At 43.6% G+C, this 26,116-nt stretch overlaps 1 protein-coding gene across 1 annotated transcript in view; it reads right to left on the bottom strand.

Annotated features, from left to right (window-relative positions):
* Positions 1–20,060, bottom strand: part of ANO2 (anoctamin 2) — a 302,574-nt gene extending 282,514 nt beyond the window's left edge. Inside the window, exons 1-4 of the mRNA XM_090043877.1 lie at positions 20,028–20,060; positions 18,636–18,795; positions 10,370–10,554; positions 7,008–7,412 (exon numbers count right to left, since the gene is read on the bottom strand). Coding sequence (XP_089900003.1) covers positions 7,008–7,412; positions 10,370–10,554; positions 18,636–18,795; positions 20,028–20,060 — 783 coding nt within the window. The remainder of the gene's footprint in view (positions 1–7,007; positions 7,413–10,369; positions 10,555–18,635; positions 18,796–20,027) is intronic.
* Between the last annotated feature and the right edge of the window lie 6,056 nt (positions 20,061–26,116).

Below are 26,116 nucleotides of genomic sequence, written 5' to 3'. Positions count from 1 at the left end.
AAGGATTCTTACAGAAAGTGGAAACTTGTCTATATTACTAAAAATGAGTATAGCATGAGCATGTAAGGACAAAATCAGAAAAGCTAAGGCACAGATTGTGGTACAGCTAGCAAGCGACATAAAAGGTAACAAAAACAGTACTCTATAAATGTCAGAAGGAAGGGGAATAAAACCAAGTAAAGTGTAGGTCCCTGAATTTGGAGAAGAAGCTAATATGGTACAATGCAAAGAAGGCTGAAATATTTACTTTTATTTTTTCATTATTTCATCTTCACAAAAAAAAGATCAACTGTCAGCTGACTACTGCAATGAGTATCAAGGACAGGGAGTGAGGGGAGAAGAGCAGCAGAAATTCAGCATAGAGTAAGGGGAAAAAAACCATGACAATTCCCACCAGTACCTGGATAAGTTAAATACTATCAAGTCAGCAGGACCTGATAAGATTCATCCTAGAGTACTCAAGGGACTGGCTGAATGAATTGCAGAGGTTTTGATTGTTATATTTGGGCTCAGACAGAAGTGCAGCTCCTGGCTGTAACTGACAATGCTTTGCTGGTTTTCCCTAACAATGGCCCCTCCTCCCTCCCAGGCTGCCCTGTTTTCAGAATGGGAGTGGGGAACGAGAGTAGAGAGAGCCCCGTCTAGGGGTTCCTCAGCCAGCACTGGAGGTGGGGCTTGGTCAGTTGGAGCCCACCCCCCACCTCAGGGGAGATCCAGTACACCTGGCCCACCCTCCAGTGGGCAGATGAGAAAACCCCAAACTGAACTCTCCGCACTCCCTTCCTCCCTCCCATTCTGAAAACAACTCAGAGGCTGGTAGGCAGGCAGACAAGTTACAGAAGATGCTATGTTTTGAAACATCTTCATCTGAACCTTCATGCAATGAAGGTTCAGATTTTCACCCAATCAGCCATTTTTGAAGAGGTCTGCAGCTGTGCACTTGTGTTTGGTCATGGCTATAGACTGCTTTCTGTGGTCAGATTGGGTGAAAATTGTCACTTCTGTCTCCACTCTTTGAGAACTCATGGGGTGCATCCATACATGCAAGCACGTGTGCTTGCAGCAGCTCAAAGAGAAGCAGTGCAAATTTGAGCCAGGGCTCTTTGTTGTGGAGTAAATTGTGCCACTTGGGACAAAATAACCCTGCCTGGCTCCTCCCAGATCTGCAGCCAGGGGGAGCTAGAGCCTGGGACCAGCACAATTGCTAGCCCCAGCATTATAAAAATCTGCCCTGGCCAGCGGCTCAGGACTACTTGCCCTCAGAATCTTCTGGGGCCCAGCCACTTGATATCTGGGGACACTAGCCCCTTGTGTCAGCTAGATTGCTGAAGCAACATACCAAATTCACTTTTTAAAATACCCCAAAATCCACATTCTTCCACATTTAGAACAAAAGAGAGACAAAGAGAAGGACTGATCAGATGGGCAATTTTTTATTGCTATAGTTACAATGTTAAAGAAATTTGGGAGCCTACCAGCATCTCTAGTATCATAATAAAATAAATCCTAAATATCTATATGTTTTAATGTTTGCTTTTAGTTTCTTTATCATGTGGTTGGGGGGTGGGATGTGGGGGGTTTTTTAGGGGGTGGGAAGGCAGGTGGGGGGATGTGAGTCAGTGTGTGGGTAGGTGGTGGGGGGACTGTGGGTGTGGGGGCTGCTTAGGAGGGATGGGTCCCCTGCATGAATGACACATGCCCACAGTGGCTGGGGGGGCATGGTGGCAGCGGTAAGCAGGGAGTTCCCACAGATGCTGCTAGCAACAAACGGGGAGTTGGGGAAAGGAACAGGGAGTTGGGGCTAGGCAAGGCCCCCCCCCCAGGTCCCCTGGCCCCTCCTCCAGCCCCTCAACCCCTACTTACTTAGCACAAGCCAGTCCAGGTCCCTGCAGCTTGCGCCGCTGCCTGCCCCGCACAGGCAGGCAGCGTGCTTCAGCACCAGGGAAAGGGCCAACCACAGAGATGCTTTGGCAGGCTACCGAAGTGTATCTGTGGAGAACCAAGCCTCTGGTTGCCTCATGTCCTCCTTTTCCACTGTTTAAAGATGGGCGCTATATTTGTCCTTTCTCAGTCGTGGGACCTTGCTTGACCTCCATGGGCGCATCCAAACAAGCACGCACGTGCCTCTTGTACCATCTCAACCCCCTTTGAGAGACTGCAGAAGGCACATGTGGGAACAAAAAAAAAATGTTTCCCCGCTCTGCAAATTTGCATCGCAGGGGCAGAATTAGACCCTTGGATATCCAGGGGTCAAAAAATACTCCAGGAGAAAAAAAAAAAAATCAGGTCAGGGCACAGTCCATGGACCGTGGACACCCAGGACACTCGTTTTAATTTTTACAGCAAGTTGGGATCAGCCAAACTGAGATGTATGTTCATCCTATATATGCATAGTATTTTAAATCTGATTTAGCAGCTGGAAGCAAGATAGAGAGCCAGCTTAGGTGGAGAAGATGCTACTAATAAACAAAGCTGTGCAAAAAACAGCTGTGAAACCAAGAAAGAAAGAGTTTCAAGCAATATCTGTCTGTGTATATTTTGGGGCATTGGATATGTTTTAGAATCCTAAATCTGTTATTCCATGGGTTGGATTCATTAATAAATAGATTTTTAAAAATCATCTAAAGAAAAGCATTTTAAGAAGTATTTTCATCCCTGAAGTGTTATAAATGAAATGCAGATTGCTAAATAACAAGTGGTAAAGTGATCCATTGTGTCGGAGTGCCATGATGCCTCTCAAATGTCTTCTCATTCTCTCCCTATTATGCTTTAGCAATATACATAATCCTGGGGTGAATACAGCACACTGTACAGTACTGGTCATTAAAGTAACAATGCAATTCAAATTTAAGTCAACTACTGATGTTCTGTGATAGGCAAAAATGTTTGTTGATGGAGCATCTCAAGCAGCTTCAGATACTGACTGAGCCAACAGAAAAGGGCAAATGGGGATTAGTACTTTCTGGGGATTTAGGAGGGAATTCTTCTAAGCCAACAGCACCCTGAGCCATAAATCAAGGCATTGTTAACCTCATTGGTGCCTATTCTTAACAGAAGAAAATGCAAGCTTGTTAGATCTATAACCAAATATATGAACCTACATCACTGTATAATTATCTCCCTTCATAATGTCAAACAGGTCAGATTCAGAGACATGTTCTAGTTCTCCACCACACTGAGCTACGAGACACCAGAATATGACAATGTATGCTGGGCCACTCTCTTGAAATCTTTGCTTTACATTTATTAAACAGCATGTATCTACCAGAATCTTTCAATCAGAGAACAAAACAAGGAAGGAATATTAATTATGGGCAGAGCAAGGCAATCAGTGATGGAGAATTATAAGCAAGTTGGGAAGTGGTGGAATTTTTTTAATTTACAGGTGAGAAGTGGTAGAGCTGGGGATAGGGTCCAGTGTAGTTTGTTCCTGTACTCTGATCTTTTTATTTTTAAATTTAAAACAGTCTGAATTCTCATTCTGTTTAGTGACTCAAAACTAGCATTGAACTGATCATTCAATCTGGTAATTCAAATAAGGCATCATCTACCTTATCAAGTTATTCAGTTTTCAACAGGCAAATACAAACAGAATATTAACATGACACGTTTAAACAAAGGAAGAAAAAACTTAAGCAGAAAAAAATCTTATATCCCAGCTCTTAAAAGAATGGTAGCAATGAGGCAGAGTGCATTTTCACTGAAGCTTTCTCTCGCAGGGTCAGAAGCAAGGTAGGCAGGCCACAAAAAATGACTGTAAAAAATCTAGTCTCCTGTGGGCCAGCTAGTTAGATATAAAAAACACCATGATAGGCTCATGTAGCTGAATGAACCTTAGAATTTTTACCAACAGTTTTAAAAGGATCAGGATTAAGCTGCCTTACTCATAGTGAAATACAGGAAAATCAGCCTTACTCATAGTGGAATACAGATCAACAAAGGGGTATAGACAGAGAAATCCACACATTAATAATGCTACAAGTGAAGTGTCCCGTCAATCAGGCAAAAGGGAGACAAGGAAAAAACAATCAATCAATCCAAGTGACAGCACAATAAAACACTAAAATATATCAGGAGAGAGAAGACTCCACGAGGAAGAACTTGTGGATTAGTATGACCTTCTTTTGTTTTTTAAGCTGTTATGGCATCCTGCATATTTCTGCATAAAGCTGAGAAAGACATTCTTAAGTCAGCCTCATTCTTCTGCTTGACACAATACTTATGGTCAGCTCTTTGCTATATCAATGGAGAGAACCTCTCCTTATGAAATGCTGCAAAAAGATAACAACATGGCAGCCTCTACACAATGTTGAAGAAGGATCTTGTGAAAAGGAAAATAAACCTGTGGGCTGAAAAAAAAAAAAGAATATTATATTCCCCCCAGATTCTCCTCAGCCAGGGGAGGAGAGAAAAAGCACAGATCCTGCATGGACCCCTCAACTAGTAGGAAAGTGAAATGCGCCACACAGTGCTCTTTGCTTTGGTGCCACTTGACATCTTCTTACCTATACCACTCTCACCTCAACCTGCTATTTCCATCCCCCTATCTGCTAGAAAAATGAGAGAAAAAATGAAAGCATTCCCCTGAGATATTCAAGTTTTAGAAAGAAATAGAAACCATTCTCATCAATCTTCAAAAACAGAAATAAGGCCTATGCCTCTCTGAACAAGTTAGTCTCTAAGGTGCCACCCTGCCCTCCTGCCATTGAAAATACATCATTGAATAAACTTTCCCCAGAAATCTTTCATTCCATTAAAAAGGGTTGTTTCCCTCCCCCTCCTACACCATTAACACAACCTTGATGAAAAATTAGCAGCAGCACTGCCAACAAACAAATTTCTCCATAAATTATTTTACTCAAAACAACATGCTGTATATTACTAGAGAGACATTCACAACTGATTTTCAAGTGGGTAATAATATGAAAAAAACAAATCTACTTGGATTTCTAGTCCTTTACAGGTTAATCTGAAGGAAGCCTTATTAAAAAAAAGAGCTAATCTCATGGAGTTTCTAAATGTTATTGTTATGAGATCACAGAAATACAGCTAATGAAGTTTCAGTTACTATCAAACCTCAACCTAAAACTCAGCACAAAACCAATCTGGATCTGAACTCCAACTTCTTCAGTTCACTTCCCAATTCACTTTTGTACCAACCAAGTGTGTTCCTTCAGCCAAAATAACTGCAACCGAGCAAAGCAACACAGCATACAAGGGAGGTGTCAGAAGACCTTGAATTGCTTTTCAACCCTGCCATTGACTTGATATGTGAAACCTGGCAAGCCATTTAAGCCCATATTTCCAGAGGTGGTTGGTATTTTGGGCTCACTTTTCAGAAATACTAAGCAGCTGCACTGAAATAAATAAGAACCACAGGACTTAACTGCTTACAAAAACAAGGCCTCTGGTTTCTAGAGCCAGGTACCCATAGCTTAGAAGCACCCAAAATGAGAAGCCTCTACAGTAGCAAATATTATTGTAGCAAATATGAATATCTCTGCCTCTCAAAAAAGCCAGAAGGGACCGCATGTTTGAGGACACTGATTCTGCAATGTAGGCATAACCTTAGGTTCAGCTCTCAATCTGCAAACTGGGGTTGATAACAGGTATGTTGTGAGCATAGATACGTTAAAGATTGTGAGATGCCTGTAATATAGGGTTACACACAGACATTGCATTTTCCCAGGATAAGCCATTTTATTCCAGGACAAAGTGCAATTGTTCAGACATCCATGTCCAGTGTCCCAGGATAAATCCTAAAAAGGTTCACAGGATAAAAAGTACTAACAGTTTATTCTGGGACATCATAAATTGCATCTGGACAGTTATCCTAGGACTGCATCATTGAATCAATGCCAGAAAAGCAGCAGCACACTCAGCCACTCACTAAACCCTGATTAGAAAGGTGATGTGTATACCTGCCGATCCCAGGATATATCTGTTTCAAGACAAACACAGGCACAACTTGTCCATATATACTTTCAACACTCAAAGGCATTTTAACAACTGTGTATATTCCATGTAAAACTTAAGTACAGAGATATGTTTTAAAATTATATTAAAATTAAATTAAAAGTGAAATGATTTCATATTCAAATGGGGGGGAAACAATTAACAATTCACTACAAAGAAAAAGAATGTTTAGACACCAAATATTTTTTCTAGTAAAAGAAAACAAAATTGAATCATCTTATCAAAGGAAATGGCAAAAATGAGTGGCTTAAATTTTCAGTATTTTTTTCATCTTTTAACATTTTAAATATAAACAGTGAGCAAATAATTCAGATCCAAGCAATGAAGTGTTTAGACAAAATATTAAAAGTTATTTCCATATTTCAAACAGAGTTCTGAATATGCATGTGCTTGACCCCCACCCCCCCCAAAGGCCTGCCAGCAGACTATAAACTAGGTATTGTCAGTGTTTAAGCACAGATTTCAGGGAGAAACTCATTAGCTGGTAACAATAGCAATTTGTTATCTTTCGGACTAGGCTAGAGGTGGACATAATGTATATTTTAAAAATATGGCCAGTGCACAAGAAATGTTGGGAAAAGAAGGGATGGGGGTAGTACCATGTGCTTTTTTATTCCTAATGAATACAGTGCAGGCCCTGTTTCTCCTTTCACTTAGCACCAGCGTAGGTCAGTGATAACTTCAGCATAGTCAAACCAGTTGAAAGCAATGAAAGATGGGATTTCTGTAGGCTTTGGGCCATGCCTTCACAGTGAAAGGACAACAATGCCTCTAAGCCGCATTTGAAGCGCAGGATGACCTTTTCCTTGAAACCTCAAATCACAGCAGTTCACTCTGGTCTGGGCAAGAGAGTTTTGTGAAGGAAAGCCACTGGCAAGAAAACAGAGTCCAGGCTGCCCTGGGCTGTTCACCAGTGCTTTCCCCCCTGACATTAAGAGCCTCTCCATATTTACTTTCTGTACTGAATTCAGGCAACGTCTTGCCAGTGAGAAGCCCAGAGGTACACAGGGGAATGCTCCTTGCCCTCTTACCTCAATGTCTTTCTCTATTTCCAGCCCAGCTTCCATGAGGTTGCGCTCATACTCCTCCCTCTGCTCTTGTTTCTCCTCCTCCAGGGCATCCAGGGGGCTCAGCTCAATCACATGAGCACCTGCCTGATCTGGCTGCTGCTGGGGCATATTCTGGTCGTGATTTTGCTGTGGCTGCTCTTCACCGTGGCTTTTTCCCGTCTCTCCATTAGAAACAACAGCCAAATTGGCAGGTCTGTGCAAGCCACCCAGAGAGCCACCAGATGGATGGTGGTGAGAGGTGCGTTTTCGGTAGTGATAGGCCAAAACATAGTCTACTTTCCTCTTGCTGTCCCTGAAATGCATTACACTTGGGGATGCTCCATCCACAGCCCTCACGTGAGGTCTGTCCAGGTAGTTGTTAATAATCTGAAAGCAAAAGGGAAAAATCTCAGATGAAGAAAACGTCCAAAACCAGGCTTGCAGCGTATAACCAGGCTCAGGGCCTTGCAGTGTATAAGCCCAAGAAAGCATTAGCTGTCTGAAGTAAATGCTGCGGATTAACTGGGGATCTGTGTAAGCAGAAGGAGCCCAGATTAAATCATGTGGAAGATCAGCTTTGCCTGCAAAGAAGTACGACTCAGGCCAGCACTTTCCAATATGTCCTGGTGTCTATAAAAAAAAATAACAGGCACTACTTACCTATCCACCTCACTCACATGCATAGAAAACAATGATTCTCTCTTTAGGGCCTGTACACACATACCTAATTCACCAATCTGTATCCGCATTCTAGATATGAATGGGTAGGACAGTAAGGTGCACAATGTGGATTGGAGACATGGTGGGGTACATGTTGTGAGCCAGGCTGTGCTGTGGTAGAGGGAGTTCAGGGCAATGTGTGTTCTGAATGGAGGAAAAGAAAGAAACAGTACCATGATCTGGAGCATGAAGGACTTGCAAGGTGTTAGGAGGAGAAGTAGGCCTAAGGGAAGAGAGTTTGGGAGACACCAAGCCTGGGCTGTGAAGACTTGAGAGAATAATATGTAGTGCCTGGATGGCTATCAAGATATAACAATTATCAGCATGAATACATTTTAATATTTATTATAATTTGAGACTGCTAGACTGAGCAATGCACTTCTACACATCATAGAAAGGTAATGAAAAGGAAGTCATTCTGCACCATATCCACACTCCACTTGTGAGCACCTTTTCTCTAATAAGTTGCTTCAAATGAGCTAAAAATAATTTTCTTCCATGACCCACAGCCCAGATGTCTTTATCCCAAACACAACCTGTAACCATGTACCCTCAGCTCTGGCCATCATCAAAGTACATCAATGCACATTTCAGTTCTGCAATTTCTGTGCAAAACTCTAATCCCTGTTTTACGACAATCACTAAAACAGTCACTTGTAAGTTTCCCAAATTTTCTGAAAAGCCTATCTAACAATCGCACTCACTTCCACACACCCTAGGACAGGCCATGACTATGTACAATGTAATATATGAAACGTGAAGCAAGCCCCCATTAACCATACAAATTAATGAACACATATACAAGCAAATGTAGCCAAGGTGTTAAATCTTCTTGTTGATTGTTTGAGATCAGTGTGGAGATGGGTAGAAAGAGATGTATGACAAAGGGAAGGGGACTAATGAGTGAAGCATGTTGAATTAAAGTAACAACAACTTGCTTTTGGCAAACTGTGCCATGTAGCAACTTTACCCCAAGGCTTTCATGTGAATTTCTTTTGTTGCTATTTCTATGGATAACACACTGCTTGTTGACACCTTCATCCCCCGTATGCTTTTCTGCAGGGTCCTAATAGCTCCTGTGTTCACCTCTCATCACTACTGTGCTTCATCTCCTGGCTTCTCAATTAGCTACACCCATTCTCCATGTTGCTGCATAAATCCTTTTCCCTCCATATATCATCCCACTATGCACAGATCAGATGGTCCCACATGTGACTCCTCTGGATGCTTCACACACACACCTTAAACGCTTTGCTCTAACATACAATTAAACTTACACTCACACCCTAAACTGACCAAGAATCAAAATGTTCCCCTTTCCTCATTTAAATCACGGACATACTGTACTCACGGGCAGTCCATGCAGATTCTCTGGTTCCATCCCTGACATGGTGCAAACCCCAAACCTCAGGCTCCTAAACTCTCTTCCACAGAGCTTCACACAACACACTCCACGGGGAAGATGTCACCACCACCTGGTTGCTGGCATCAGCAGCAATCCAGGGAAATCCATTAGCAAGCTCTACAGAAGATAATCTCCCAGCATTATCCTCCTGCTTCTCCTTTTTTTTTTTTTTGTGGAAGTGAGATGCACATAAAACGCCGAGGAAATGGGATGAGGCAGGTCTGAGAACATGAGAAGTTGTTCAGGGTGTTTTCCTGTTTATCACCTGTAGGTACCCAGGTGCCTCATCCCAGCAGCTGCTACCTGAGAAGCTGCCATAGCAACCTCCAAGGAAGGATGTTGCTGCAACCACACAGAGAAAGGAAATGAGCAGATTGCAAAGATGCCTATTTCTTTCTGTCTCCCTCTCTCTCAGGTCCCACAAGGCAGTGAAGCTTTTGTCCCGTTACAGCTTAATCTTTTTTTTTTTTTTTTTTTTTTACTGAAGCCACGTTAAAATTCCCATGGACTTTAATGAGGAGTTTTTCTTTTGCAATGCTTCCCTGATTATGTAGCATCTTTTTGCATGGGGAGATACTGCATATTGTAAGAGATGAAAATAAAATAAACGATAATTGTTAATAATAAAATACAGTTTTCCAAATTTTTAACAAAGAGAACTGTAGGGGTTATATGTTGTATCTTCAATATACTCTCTCCCCTTCTCAACCCTTTGTTCTTGTGTTCTAAAAAAAAAAAATCAGTGCTTAGTGTGTGCTATGCGTAATGTAACGTTCTATTTTATTCAGGGAATCGACTCTAAAGTGGCATCTTGGGTTCTGCATTTTGTTGCTTCCAGAACATCTTCCAGGGTTACAAGGTAAACTGATCATGGGGCCGTGGCTTTGGGTTCTAATTACAAGCCCTGCAAACGTATCCCAGGCTCTGTGAGTCAAGGCAGATTTTCTTTTCTTCTCACCTACAACAAAAAATTATGGAGCAGCCCAAGCTGGAATCAAACCTGAATACAGTCACTATTTTAGAATTATCCCAAGGAACCTGAACTGTTGAGTAAAGTGGTGACATTTTACATATGGTCACTTGGGTCACTTTTCTCACTAATAGGCAAAAGAAACGTAATGCTGTTCTCTGCCCCCAACCCTCTCCCCACCCTCATGGCTATCCCTCTTTGTCAACAGTACTAATGGAATAAGTCAACAATTATAATAATCCTACTTACAGCATTGTCATAAGTCTCTGTGCAGCCAGATGGCTCAGCAGCCCTATTGATACTGTCACAATGCCCAGAGGGCCGATTTTGAGGGATGGTGAGGTATTTGTTGTTGTAAGTTGATGGAGAGCCCTCAACATATTCTGCTGTTTTCTGTCCGCTTTGGATAGGATTCAAGTGGCTTAAAGGAATATCTGAGGATAAAAAATAAAAATTGTCTGAGGTTAGTAACATAGCTGGCATTTCTTTAAGTATTTCTTCACAGGACTCTGAATGGGTGCCAGTCTCAGATATTTTTTTCTGACTTTGAGTGTGTGGAAAGAACCATATAACAAAAAAAATCACATTGAAACATCAAATGCTGTATTTGCATGTGAATTAGTGAGGGCAAGGGTGGGAAAGAGGCAAAAATGGTACAGACATGCTGTACTATATGCAAATAGATTTGCTAAAGCCTTTCTGATATTGCTCAGAAGTGTTTTAACCCACTGCCTGAAATACAAGTTTAAGAATTAGGAAGTCTCTACATGCAGCCAGAAATTACATTTGTCGTGTGATCAGCCCCTTGAAAGCACTCTACAACTGTTCCCAAACAGAAGTGCATGGCCATAGAGTGCTCCAATTGCACAACAACTAACACTACTTATATGAGGGTTCAAATGAAGGTGCTACAAAGTCAAGTGCCTTCATTAACTTCTGTCTGCTCTGGCAGCTGGGCTGAAGCAGCCCAGCCTCATCCTCAATGATGTCTCAGGATAGAAGGGGGAGAAGGCATGGGAGGGAGGTCCATTCTGGCTGCCCTGGAGGAGGGGAGCAGGTAGATTGGAGTCCCCTCACCCCACCTCATGGTGTGGGACTCAAATCCACCTCCTCCCCCCACTCCAGCATGACTGGCAAACCCCAAAATGAACCTCCTTCTCCCCCTCCCATGTTGAGACAGCACCAGGAATGGGAGGAGGGCAGGATTAGGGGACGAAGCTGCAGATAGGCAGTCTCTCTCTCTGGATCAGCTTCAATTAGGAGCTCAATCCCCCATCATCCCAACCCAACAGCTAACATGATGGGTTGGGAGTGTCAGTCTAACTCATGGCACTTTCCGTGAAGCACCACAAGTTAGACCAGGGAGCTGCATTTTTGTCTGTATCCTCTGTTCTTCTCCTAGTTCTGTAAATGATTCTGCCAAGTCACATGTAACATCTCTGAGCCACAGTCTCTCCATCTGTAAGTGTGGATAATATAATTCCACACCCAAATGTGTTTTTAAGACTAAATAAATTGATCCTCAGATGGAAAGTGATACAAATCATTATATTAGAAGAATTATCCCAGTGCAACAAAGAGGTTGCATAGCTAAGCACTCTGAGAAATCAGGAAATATAACAGCCAAGGTTGATTGTACAAGCATAATTCTGGTTTTACATTAGAAATGGGCCAAAGCAGATATTTCAGAACCAAGGTTATAAATTTCAGGAGAATTTTGATATACAGCATTGGCTGGTTCCTGTGTTCTGGCCTGGAAGGTCCCATATATCAAATCTACTATGATGTAGCCAAAATCTCATAAGAATGAATACAGTCAATATGTCAGACTCATGGCTGATTTTCCAAAATGACCACAGTTTGAACCAAATAGCTCATGAGATTTGAACACCAACAAATACCAAAACTACAGCTGAGTGGGCCTTCAGAGCACACCATGAAAAATCCTACCATTGGCTTGATAATGTCCAATGTGGCCATCATGTTTCTGACCCACCTCCTAGCTTGACATATCCTATACTGTAACCTGTAATCAAAGGCTAACAGACAGCTCCCCAGTACAACACTGGATGCATGCAAGTATTTATGTTGCAGAACTATGCATAGCTGTGAGTACATAACACAGAAAGAAAAAAAACAAAGTCAGTCCCAAATGACCAATGGCATGTTAACATGCAGCAATGGCAAAAAGTATCTGGGCCTGCAATGTGTGTGACCCACACCGACAGAGTGTGGTGCTCTGCCTGGCCATTGTGGTGGCTGGGCCTCAGACGTGATTGATCTGAACTCCTCCAGGAAAGACAAAGTACCAGCCCGGGAAAAACCATCATTATTTTAATCATTTAATATTTTTGACCCACCAGTTTTCCTCATGCTCTCAAGGAGATTCACACTTGTTTTCCTTTAATGAAGCACATAATGATGCCATGAGGGAAACTTCAAGGAAAATAATTAATTACTGGAAGTTTCAGTCCCACTGGCCACCCTCACTGTTTCTCCAATATTCTCAGTCAAAGCCTTGGATACCTCACAAAATCATATAGTAGTCAATTAAAGCCCTTGAGTTTTGTAAGTACCTTTAGCTGGGCCTGGGTTAAATCACTGAAGAACATTTTTGGTGACTATAAACTGAGCTCACTTCATTGTTCTTGCTTTTGCAGGGCTAGATTGTGAACTTTTCACTGATGTGGGTAAGCAGTTAGTATTGCCTGGAATATCCAAAGTTAAGTTTTTCAGTGAAAATGTAGTTACTGCAATATTGAAACATGGTAAGTTTTACGTTTGCCAAAAAGACTGATTTTGGGTCAGGACAAATCTATACAAAATAGTTCAACCCAAAGCAAAATATCTAGGTTCATTAAACTGAATCAGGATGAATTTTGAATGAATGAATTTGACTTCAGTCCACATCAGTGTTTGGTATTGCAACCCCTGATGGGAGATGTAGGAGGTGTATCTATGTCCATGTAGAGCCCAGGTCTCCACTGTCACCTTTTAGCCTTAAGTCTACTACACCATATTCTATTCCATGTATGAGGTCTGTAAGTGGACTTAGGTGCCTAAGTGTATTTCTATTCCACCCTGGTAGAGTCCCTGAAAAATCATTAATGCACAAGGAGGAGTCCTCCTGCTCCTTTTTTATCAGATTATCTACAAAAGTAGATGCATTAATGAATTTTCAGGGACTTGAGCAGCATGGAATAAAATCACACTTAGGCACTGAAATCCACTTAGACATCTTATAGGTTGAATTGGACTTCTACTCTTTACCACTCCCATTCTGCACCTATTCTAAAGGAGGAGTTTACTGTTAGGACCATTGACTCAGGGAGAGGAGGGTCTGACAGTAAAGCAGGGTGGGGTGCATCAGTGGAAAGAAGTTGGTGCGGGAAGAAAGTAAGGGGGCAACCTGACCCCCTAGATTTATTTCCCTGCTATAGTAGTGTGAGGGGGACAAATTCAAAGAAAAGCTCCATGGCTCAAGGGATGGGAGGGAAGCCTACCAAAAGGGATAACCATGGATGTGGTAAAATCTAATGGAACAATGGAGAGCAAAACTATATCGAGCATTTTTCTACATTCAAGGCATACTGCTGTCAAGGAAAAAGGGAATGCCACTCATCTGGCTGGGGGAAGTATTTTGGCAGTAAGACTACCTAAAGTTTTATATTTTTATACTCAGCACTGCTCAGTTTGTTCATGTCAAGTTTTTGCTTGTGTATACCACGATGTGTTTTCTATTGGTGGTGCAGTCTCTGGCAGGTTAGTTTTGTTGCAAAAGGTTGGAAAACCCAAGAGTATTGGAGTTTTTTCACATTAAAATCTTTTTTTTTAAAAACCCTTTAAAGTTTAAAATTTAGATAGTTGCATCAAATATTACAAATATCTGCTCCCTGCCCCTTATCCACTGCCAACACACACCATGCATATGCACCTCCTAGAAAAACATATTCCTTTCCCGTTTCATTTTTATGAAGAGAAGTGTGTCATTAAATTTTCCCTTGTAATTTGCTGTATTTACTTGAATATAAAATGTTCCTAAGTATAAAATTACCCCCTTGCAATAGTTAATTATATATATATATATGGAAAATGTATAAGTTTGTTATAATGGGGGTTTGAATTTGTCCCCCTCACACTACTATAGCAGGGAAAATAAATCTAGGGGGTCCAGTAACCCCCTTACCTTCTTCCTGCTCCAACTTCTTTCCACTGATGCCCCCTTACCCCTCCCCCGACTCCTTTACTGTCAGACCCTCCTCTCCCTGAGCACCTGGAAGTGAAAAGCATATTTGAAAATATGGACCATAAAATAAACATATACAGTTATATGCATGCAAACTGTTATAGGTACCCATTGATTTAGTTCATTCAGAATTTATGTATTTTACTTCTTTTGAAACTGCTGCAAGTCTTAAACAAGTATTTCACAAAAAAGCTTTTAAGCAACATTTTGCTACCTGCTTATATATAGTACAAGCCTTTTTTTTTTTCGTAATTTTTTATTAGAAAATAGACAATATCAAACAGGTTTTTTTTTGGTTTGTTTTTTTTTTGCACCGGTCCTAGAAGCACTGCAATACCAGGTCAATGCATGGAGTGGATGGACCATGCTCCAGTTCCACCACCCAATACCAAAAAGAATCTACTCACGCTAGGCAGGCCCTGCAGTCTCTCCCTGCATTCCACTCTATATTGAGCTGCAAGGCCAGGTTTGATATTACCCCAAAGCCTAAAAACCTCAGAATGAACCATACTGTTCATTGAGCTGGGCCCCAGCAGAGACAACAGTATTTCAAGTCATAGCGACCCCACAACTCAGCACTGCTCAGTATACATGTGTACTCCAAATACCCCCCACAAAGGATCCATGTGCTAATTAGCCCCCTACTCATGACTGGAACTGGGTGTTCTTGTCATAAATCTGGGGATGCTCCAAAAATGTATATGCAGGTGAGGCACAAGGCAACCAGGTCCAGATATACTTCATGAAGGGCAAGACCACATTAATTATATGCAACAGGCTGAGGGAGGGGCCAACAGAGGGATTCTAATTGAACTGTTTGGGTCCCCATTTGGTGATGTTTGCCAGACATCTAAGGCTGGTGAAGAAACAGGAATAACTGGAAATGGGAAAGAAAGGTGCAGCTGAACTATGGGCATGAAAATGAAGTCAAAATGTATTCAAGAGAGTCAGCACTGAAGGGAATTAGTATAATAGGCATTACCATATATCTTACTCACATGGGCTGCGCTAACCACTGCTTGTGGTAGGCTTTCATGCTTTCCCCCCAGCTTCCTCTTTTGGCCTTTTGGCTAGGAGAAAGTGAGACTAGGGATCATCTGAACTCCAAGGCTTTTGGGGTTTGGGGCTTTCATGTAGGATGCCTGGCATGAATTAAGGAGCATCTGAAGTTCCAGACTACAGAGTCTTGGAGATAGACTACTTGCCAGCGGTAGCCCCACATGGACTTGAATAATTGAATTCTGCTCAGTTAAAACTTGGAACTTAATTCAGAATTGATTTGGCCTTAGAAACTAAATTTTAAAAAACATGATAAGCTCCCATCAGCATTTTTGGCACCAGGGGAGGTTGTCTGAGCTTGCTTCAGCCTCTCCAGTGCTGGCCTGGTATTGCAGTACCTCCAGATCTGGTGCTTGTTCCTTCCTGGTGGAGCAACTGCCTATTTTTTTTTAAGGGCCCCACAAAATTGAAAAAATGTTTCCATCAGGGTGTTTGTCCAATATGGGCCTTGTATTTTATAGTCATGGTCTGTGTTGGCTCCATTTAACCAACTCTGTAGTTGGTTTCCATTACTGAGTACATTTAATCAGAGTTCCTCATATGTGGCAGTAAGATGACAAGCTTTCTTCCCTGTGCTGATTAGGTAAAAAACCATGTCTTATATTTGAGTAAATATGAGAAATGCTGACCCTGTAGTCTGCTCAAATGTAACATGAACAGGGTGTGTACCTGGGGGAAGAGTGGTGGATTACACTGGATGAGAGTGGTGCAGCAAGCTACATTCAGTTCAGCTGGGTTCTGAATACCAATGGCACGGATGCAGAAACAACTTTTTTTTTTAAAAAAAAATCAAGCACACCAAGCAAAGTCAAATTCTAGTTTTAGAGGCTCTGGTTGACAGTGCAGTACCATTTCTGCTGAAATGGGCTGGAAAAGAATTTTGGAAGACCTGACTAGTTTATAGTCCACCAAGTAGAGAATCCAACTCCCGAGGTATTTGATTTTTGTAAACACAGTAGGTTTGAGGACCTTTCAAAGGAGTGCATCAAATCATCCATATATGTCCATTGTGAGTGTACAATTTGCATTTCTTAGGGCCAACACTTTCCCTCTACACAAAAAGTTACCTAAATGGCCTAAATTTCATTTATCATGATGAAAAAACAGGAATAACTCCATTGAAAACAGCAAGGGCTAAAGCTGGTCTAAAGTTAGCATACGGAAGATCAGACTCAAACCCAAAATCTAAAAGACAACTTCACATGATGGACTGAAAAATGCAAGAATTTTGTGAAGGTGAGAGGGTGGGATGGCACAACTGATTTATCAATCAACCAGCATGTAGTCTTAGCATTCACAGAAAAGATGTAAAACCCTGGAAATAAAAGGCTAATCTGGAAACCACTGCAGACCTTTTAAGTACTGCAGAAAAAGCTACACCTCAGCAACTTTAATTGTAAAAAAGGTGCTAAACTTGCATGTTAGGGACTCCGGCTGAAAAGATTTTATACACTGAGTGCACTTGCTCCTTCTGTTTGGGAACTGGGGCTTGCTTGCTGCACATGGGTGCCTGTGCACCCCCTGAGATTATCCATGCCCCCCCTGAGAGAAGCACCGGGGGCACTTCCAGTGGCAGTGGAGATCAGCCATTGGGGGCAGTGGAAGGGGGAGCTATCAGGGCTCAGCCCCTCCAAACGCCAGGGCAACACAGCTGCTGCAGCAGGAAGGGGGGGGTCCACCAGACTCACACCCAGCCCAGTACAGCAGAAAGGTAAGTAAGTTTTCTTCCCCTAGATTCTGGTGGGGGGTGGGGGAAGGGCAGGTCAAGACCCCCACAGTGCAGGAGGAAGCGGGGTAAGGGCAGGGCTGAATCATTCACCCCTGCCCCTGCTGCACTGTGGGGATTGCCCCATGACCCAGCCCTGGAGAATGGGGCCCTGGCCGGGCCAGGTTGGGTCTTGGGGCAATTGGAGCCTGGTGTCTCCTGCCACTGTGGGGGAGGGGTGGCACATTCCCCCAACCCCTTGGCTCCAATGCGCCGCAGCCTTCACAGTGAATGGAGCCCTGGCCAGGCTGGGTCATGGGACAAGTGGAGCCTGGCAGCTCCTGCAGGGTCACAGTGCCAGGGAGCCAAGGAGGGCACATGATCCCCTCTTCCCTGCCCCCAATCTTTGCACAGGACAAGGGTGGGCTGCAGCTGCAAGGCGAGTTGGGTCTGCCTGCTCCGTGCCTCGCTGCAGCCTTTGAAAGCAGCACGGCATAGCACCACGTGCCCTGCTGTCTGGCCCACCCAGTAGCAGGACACATGGCAGTGCGCCACTTTCAAAGGCTACAGCAAGGCACGGAGGTGCAGAGCAGGCAGAGCTCAGCTCACCTCACAGCTGCAGCCCACCCTTGTCCCCTGCAAAGATCAGGAGGGTCCATGTGCCACTCTTGGCTCCCCAGCGCCACAACTCTGCAGGAGCTGCCAGGCTGTTCCCAGGGATGACTTAGACAGGGTGGACCGGGGCCAGGGTCCCTGGGGCTCCATCTTCTCCAGCCCAGTGGTGCAGCCAAGGCTGGCCCCGCTCCAGCGCTGGGCCTCCCCAGGAGGTGTGGGGCTGCAGCCAAACCGGGGCCAGTGCAGGGCTGGAGGGCAGTGGACACTGGTGCCAGGCAATGACTCCTGGCACAGGGGAAGGGGCAGCTGCACGGGTGCAGTGGACCCGAGCCCCAAGTCCAATCCCTGCCTGGTGCCAGCCCCAGCCTCACTCTCTCCCCCTCCATGGCCCTTTTCCCTTCCCCCTCAGACTTTCACATGGGGGGGGCACGCATGCTCAGCCCTCCCCCCAATTTTTTTCTCCTTCTGTCCCCAGCCCCCCAGTCACCAAGCCCCCCAGTTTGAGCAATGGGGGGGGACACCCCCCCAGTCACCAATAGGCTGCTGATGCTCCCCCAGTATTAGGAAGCACCAGTCACCCATGCTTACTGCTCATGTTCCTCTGAAAATGGTATTGTTCTCCCACTTAAATCTGTGATCACTACAGCCAATGTCCAGCACAAACCATTACCCAGTGACTAGATTTCTCATGCACATCACAGCTATCTAGTGGCTTACATTTTAAAGTTGCAGTAAGAAAAAAAAATCTTGTGAAAAGATGTTTCCAGACCTCCTGTATTGCATGGAGTGCAATTACTGCTGGGAACAGCTGGGAACAGCATTTAATGCCCTCCATTCTCTCATCATCATTATAGAGAAGTGTTAGCAATGAAGTCCAATGGAAAACTTACCATGTGCTGGTGCTTCCATGTTGCAGTGAGGACTTTGGCTGGAAGTTGCATCTGGGCTAGTAGGATGTGGCTGTGTTGATGGTGGGCACAATCTGCTTCCAGTTCTGCACTGGCTTAATTGGTGAGCAGCACCAGCAGCTATTTCCATCCCTGCTTGAGCCTGATTTAAGCAAACCATCAACTGAAGCTAATTAGCCAGACCTTCTCTTTCAATAATCCCCATCACAGAAGGAGAGGGGGGAAGAAAGTACCCACACCCAGAGAGCCTATGGCACCTCTCTGCTGGAATTCCAGCATCTCTTCCTCACACTTCGTAAAGAATCAATAAGTCATGCAGCAACAGGCATATTTCATCAGGCACTGGAAGCCAGCAGGCAAAAAAAGCCTCCCAAATAAACCACATAAAAGGTATCTGAGTCAAAATCAGCTCTGCCTCAGAGGCCAGTGATGCAAGAGTTAGACAGCCCCAGACTTTGGTTTTCCCCCTGACTGCAAAGAGTTTCAGTCTCTGAGGCTTTACAGTGTTGCTACCTGGTAGGAGTTAAGTGTAGAAACCTTTTTATAAGGCTGCGCCTCAACTGCTCATGTTACCCTGCTGCCCGGATGCTGCACACTCATTCCTGCATAAAATATTCAAGGGATTATCTTGTAATCTACTGTATAGTCAGACTGGGCAAAGGGTCCTGTTTAGCCTTCAACTTTGAGGCTTAAGCAATATTTCAGGGACAGGTGTTGTTGCCAACGTAAAGTTCTCGTAAGCAAGATTTTTTTATTTGAAAATGAAAAGACTGAGGAGATAAAACCAGTTCCGACTGAAGCCCTACATCTATCTTTTTCTTCTGCTGGCTGCTTGAAATCTCACACTACAGCTTTTTCTCCCTTTGGAAGGGAGAAAAGAAACAGCTGTGTGAGCAACATGAGATTTACTTAAAAAGCTGAATAAATGACTAAGTATTGGAGTAGGGCTTAGCACAAGGAAGTGGAGCATGACATGCAGTGCACTCTAGTATTGGGTACAGCAAACAAAGATGCCTCCACTGCTTATATGGAGAGGCCCCAAGTAACTTTCAACAAACAAGGTGGGATACTGGTGGCAATGTAGTCAAAGCAGGAGAAAACTCAATGCAGGGTGCAATACCTTCCTTAGAAGCCAAGTACATATTTGGGCCCGTGTTTGAGCTCTGTGCTGCTATAGCTACCAAGCTCAACCCAGGTGTATATATGAACACTGCTATAAACAAACCCACATTAAAAAATTGGCTTCTTCTGAGCAGTTAGGAACCAGGATAGAACATTAGAAAATATAACCATGGGAGATGGTCATCACAGACATGATTGCTTTAATGGGGAAGGGTTTAGGTACACTAAGATCCTGTGCGTACACGTTCTTACCAGAACACCTGTTCGTGTGATGGATGTAGACATGGTCAGTCCAGTTTGATCGCTGAACTCTTGTTTTCGGACTGCTGGCCTGGTTCAAGCACAGTATTAAACACTTTCCACATCAAGGAATAGCAGGATACGCTTCAGTCAGACTAAAAGAAATAAGATGAAACATCTTGCCTATAGGATTGATCCCATTTTAGCTATATTAAAGAAGTTGGGCCTAATTTTGCTCTCTTCCCATTAATGCAGCTGTAGTGATGTTACCAGAACAGCTCCTGGTTAAGTGAAATGGAAAGTAGAATTCAGAGAACCTAAAGATTATAGCAAATAAACACTAGTTAGGATATCTGGCTTCTATTGTTCACTGTGTGACACTGACTATTCTATAATCCTGGACAAATCTTTTATCTTTTCTGCACTTCAATTTACTAGTCTTTGAAAGAAGGTAAGTAATGCCTAAAATTCTACATATATGTCTTGTAAAGCTCAAGCCATTAATGTTTGTAGAGTTCTTTAAGATTCATGGTTAGAAACACAAGTCATTCTTTCTTAACATTAGAGATGATAGAAAAAGGTACTGATTTTTTTTCCCCCGTTAATTTGATTTTTGCTCAAACTATTTGACCCATTCTGTTGAATCCCTTGTTTGGAAAGGAAAGATGCCATCTAATACTTCCAGGGTGATGTCAGCAAGATTCAGTACTATCAAAATATCACATTTGTTCAGAGCATTAATGGCAAGTGGAAATTGTGTTCTCCTAAAATGTTTTTAAAAATGAATGTCTTCCAATTTTGGACCTGGGACAGGCAGAGTCCAAAAAAAATGGAGGGAATTACTTCCAGATTAAGGCTAATATCAGGACTCCTGGATTCCAGTAGCAGGCGAAAGATGCTCCCAGGTTGCTTTATAAGCAACCTGAGGCAAAGGCTGTCCTTTTGTTCTGTCTACACAGAGGAAGTACAATGGTGTTCTGGTTCATCACTAACACTTTGTGGCACTGCCGCAGTAGAAGTAATGACAAGCAGATAATACAGTAACATTTCAGATAATCCCTCCTCACTTTCACAACAGTTCCACCATAACTATTTGCTCGGCCTGCTGGGTCCAGTTCTACAACCCTGACCAGACACAGAGCTTGATTCTCAGTTCCTCTGTAGGCTGCTAACACCTGTAACAATGCAGGTGCACATTGCTACCAAATCAGAATGGCAGCTTTTTACACCCAGTTGGGTCAGCATGCTAGAGAATCAGATTCATGATACTGAGAGTTGTGAGATGTCCGTAAGGCAGAGAGGATTCCAAAGCTCTATCTGTACATGCTTTTGCAGCCCTCCAGAAGGCATCACCAAGAAGTATGCTTTGCCCACCTACTCTTGCTTTGCATGGGCCAGACAAAAGGATGAGGCAGCAGAGTGGGAGGTGGTGAGTTGTTTCTTGGCAGCCCTCTCCAGAGCAGTGCAGAAGTGATCTACACATCCCCCCAAATAAGGCAGAACCTTGAATGGCTGCTTCATCTTGGGCTTCTACAACCAACTATCCAACCTAATAGTAAACCTGCTAAAGTGAACACCTTGCACTTTTATATTTTATTGCCTGAGGGCTGGAGATTTCAATATATTACTTCATGGGATTTATTTTTGTTACCAGCATTGTATTGTAAAGAAAGCCTAAGGCATATAAAGGTAATACTTGGGCTTAATTTTAAAGGCTATATGGGAATATCACTTCAGGTCTTAATGTGGATCCATGTTGGCATAGGGGTTCTTCTTGCATGGTTTCAGATTAAGTGGCTCCTATACAACCACAGTGCTAGTCCATTACAACTACGCTAGCACAGGTAAAACAACCCCGAGAGAGAAAGCGCATATGTAATATGCCCCATTGGTGACATGATGGTAAACAATACCTCACTGAATTAGATGGAGTCAATCTTTTTAGATGATTTTTTTTGCCATAAGAACATCATACCTGATGGTCATTGTGTTTCCCAACATACCTGAGGATGGTGTCAGCTGATAACACAGAGTCTCTGACAAGTAATGCCATTATACCAGATTGTGTTTCACCGGCTGGAGAGGTATGGGGCTTAGAAGGCTGTAAAAGTTAACTGAGAGATTACGTGCTTTTAATTATTAAGAAGTTATATAAAACTTCTCCCCAAATCCATTTAATGTTCCTGTAATCTATCTTCTCATCTGTGGCAAGTTCACCAATCTAATACCAGGCTGCTGAAGCACAGGGGTGAGTTCTGCATAGGTTACTGAGATGCACTAAAAAGTACTTTGAATAACTAACAACTTTTGCAAAAGGTATGCACAAAATTAAAATGTTGATATTCCCTTAAAAGCCAAAGTTTTCTAGGGGTTTCACTAGGGGTACTGGGCTTCCTTATAAAAGAGCTATGCAGCTGCATGAGAGAAGCTCTTTTATTAACTACCTTAACACGCTGCTGCTTTTTGCATTTGAACCACCCTCTTAAGCAGACACCTGCTTACAGGCCTGAGAAAGTCACTGGGAGTGTACTGATCAAGATAAACTAGGATAAAATACAAAGGGAATGAGGCACAAAGAGGAGGGATAGATAGCTAGATAGACAGATCTATTTGAGTACTTCCCAAAATTAAGGTCCGCCTCCTAAGTTTCATCCCATATATATAGTCCTGAGATAAGACTCAGGAGGCGGACTTTAATTTTGAGAAGTACTCAAATAGATTTATCTATCTATCTGCCAAAGCCTCCTCTTTGTGCCCCATTCCCCTTGTATTTTATCCTAGTATATCATGATCAGTGCACGCCCAGTGACTTCATCTCGGGCCTGTAAGCAGGTGTCTGCTTAACAGAGTGTTGTTAATGCAAATGCAAAACACAGCAGTGTGTTAAGGTAGTTAATAAAAAAAACTTTTCTCGTTTAGCTGCTTAGTTCTTTTATAGGGAAGCCCAGTACCCCTACTGAAACCCCTAAGAAACTTTGGCTATATATATATATTTGAGGTGCTGCAAAACACACACAGTGTACATGAAAAGATTCTTCATGCTGCATATTTGCAGCGTAGAGCCCAAATTAGATACTAGGAAATTCCAGTATCTAAAAAAGCAGAGTGGCACACGTGGTTGCAATTTGGGCTGCCCGAGACTGAAGCCTGGCTGGCCAGACCCACACTCCAGCTGCCAGCCAGGCTCCGCATGCCCAGATTGCCACCACCCCAGGTAAGGCTGCTGGGGCTAACCCAGGTGTTGGTCCCATCCTCTTCTACCCCACCTGGGGCAATTTGCCACTGGCCACAGTGCATGTGCAGGGGTGTTACCCAGGGACAAGTAGTAGTGGCACAACTACGTGCCGCTGCTATTTGTCCCCAGGGAAATGCACATTCATGTTCATCTGAACATGCCCAGAAAAGTTAACCTGCAAAATGAAGTTAACATCATGCCCCTTTTTCTCCCCTTTGTTTTTTGACTATTTAGATGATAGCATCTTCAGGGCAGAACTCTCTTTCACAAGATGTATGTGAAACACCTAGCCTTCACCTTGCTCGGGTCACAGGGGAGTTCCCATACTGAAAGTAGTAAAAACCTAGTAAAAAATAAACTGTATCTTGGAAAGCAAAAGACTAATAAGGAAAAAAAATTCTGATCAATTTTACATAATGCCACTTTTTTTTTTCAAACTCCTGCTATAGATGATGAAGCATAGAACATGCAATCACAGTTAAGGATAGTCAGATAATACAAGTCAGATTCTTCAGCCTGTGTAAATTAACAGACCCATTGATCTCAGAAGAGTTGCACTGATTTACACCAGCTGTGAATTTAGCTTTAAATGCTTACAAGCAAGTGGCTTTCTAATGAGTGACTTCTACCTTCGTAGAGCAAATATGGCTCTGGTTTGTAGTCCTACAGTTACAGTCCAGTATTTTTTTGACCAAACAAGAGTCTTGAAAGGTAGTCCTGGCAAATTATGCAAATCTGTACATACCTCCCCCTTCACGACCTCCAGAAAACAGTGGAATGGTCTCCTCTGGCCTGTGGATGTCCCTGCATGTCCTTCCCACTCTGATAAGCTGGTGGCTGACTCATTCAATTATCTGATTAGGAGGCACATCCACAGCCATCCAACCTTAAGCAGGGATGTCAGCTTTCACATGCTAAGAAGGGGGAGGAGCACTGAGACCTTTGATAAAATAACAAGGCAAGACTCCACAAAACATGTGCAGCCAGAATCTATTTCACCAATTAGGTGCGTAGGTGGAGGTACAAACCAAAGTGCAATTCAGTTCCTCCGTGCTCAAGTACCTGAGAACTGTTAAAGGATTGCACTTTTGTAACATAATGTCATCTTACCTTTACAACTGAGTCCCAAAAAGCAGCAAGGAGGTGGACCCACCCGCTTTTTATATTAAGTTTTTCAGGGACTCAAACAGGGTGGACTAAAATTGCACTAAGGTCCAACATCTATCTATGTGCCTAACAGGTGAATAGAATCCAGCTCTTTGATAAAATCAGCATTTGCCCCTAAACCACTATTACATGAGAAAAAGTGTGAGCCTTTCCTCAAGGTACAATTTTTACATGGATAAATCCATCTTGTCAGTATTTAAGTCTTACTCCCAGTAACTGCAACAAAACCAAGCTAGCTACAACTTCATGGTTGGTTATATCAGAGCTCTCACGACTAATGCAACAAGAGCTAAATTCATGGTACTTGATCCAAGTGCAGCTGAGGATATTTTTCCCCCCATTGGACATTCAACTCAACTGTCCTCCAAAGTAAACAGCAGGGAGCTTCTGTCATGTGCTCAGTGTAGTAAAAGCTAAGCTGTCTATACGCTTTCTGAGACAGGGATACCCAACTTGTGGTATAGCTCCCAGGCCTTGGGTATAACCTGCTTCATTGGAGAAGCAGCAGCTCCCAAACAGTCTGCTGTTGACCGATTGCTGCTTCAATCCACTTTCCATCCTGCTTGGCATGTTGGTGGAACTACTGAGGCTCAGCACAAACCCCCACCTGAGCTTTTACCTTTGACACAGAATCTGTCTACACTTCACAGTGCAGAGCTGCATGGAGAGACCCAAACTAGTTCAAGCTCCTGGAATCAGTAGAGCTGCATTAATAAGGGCATTCTGTGTGCGTTAATGTACCCTACTGAGATGACAGCCCATTAGTGTAAGCCATGGGATAAGCTGAGGGGCAGTGGGAAAGTGAACTAGATGTTCAAAGAAGGGACCAAGGACAGTGTGTGTGTTGGGGTGGGATTTTGAATCCTCCCTGACTGACTATACTTGCAGCATCACCTCTGAATGTTCAGGCCTGGGACTATGTAAGGAAGCAAACAAGTTAGGAGACAGTTTCTGCATTTTTTTCCAAAGAAACCAGGGACAAGGAGGTCTTTGCCACGATGGGCATACATTTAGAGCTGTGGGAAGCTTCAGTAGCCGATTTGATTCAGAGGAGATTTGGCCTGATTTTGGCACCCAAACTTCCGAATCTGAATTGAATCGAATCAGGAAACTCATTAAAAGGTCTGAATCAATTCGGAAGCCTCCAGATCAATTTGGAGATTCAGCCATACACTATAAAGGCAGCAGTCCTCGACAATGCTGGACAGGACGCAGCTGCCTCCACCTGGTAAGTCTGTTGTGGTGGGCAGAGGGTGGAGAGAAGGGTCATGGGGGGTGCAGATGAGTGCCCCCACAGTGAGGGTGGGGAGACGTGGGACTCAGGGAAGGGGGCTTCTGCCACTGCACGCTGCCACACACTGCCAAATCAAGGGACTGCTCTTCCGGTGGTTCCTCTGATGGCTCTTGCTGCAGGTCCAGGAGGGAATGGGGGTGGGAGTGGGCATGTGCCCCCAGATCTGCGCAGGGTGGGCTGGGCCGAGCTGTGCTCCGGGAGGCTAGCCCTAGCCACCTGCCAGCAGGACAGGTGGAGCCAGGCCTGCTGTCTGGGTGGCTAGCCACAGCCACAACCCGGTGCACAGCCCAGGCTCCACTTGCCCCGCAGAGTGTAGTGGAGCGGGGACTATAGGGGGACTGCAGCCAACCTAAAACTCCCCACAGCCCCTGTCGTGGGCCCCGCCCCCTCTGAGTGCATGCACCT

The sequence above is a fragment of the Crocodylus siamensis genome, chromosome 4 (genome assembly GCF_052110815.1).
Source record: "Crocodylus siamensis isolate JL-2025a chromosome 4, ASM5211081v1, whole genome shotgun sequence".
Lineage (NCBI taxonomy): Eukaryota > Metazoa > Chordata > Crocodylia > Crocodylidae > Crocodylus > Crocodylus siamensis.
This window is presented reverse-complemented; position numbering and strand designations above follow the sequence as displayed.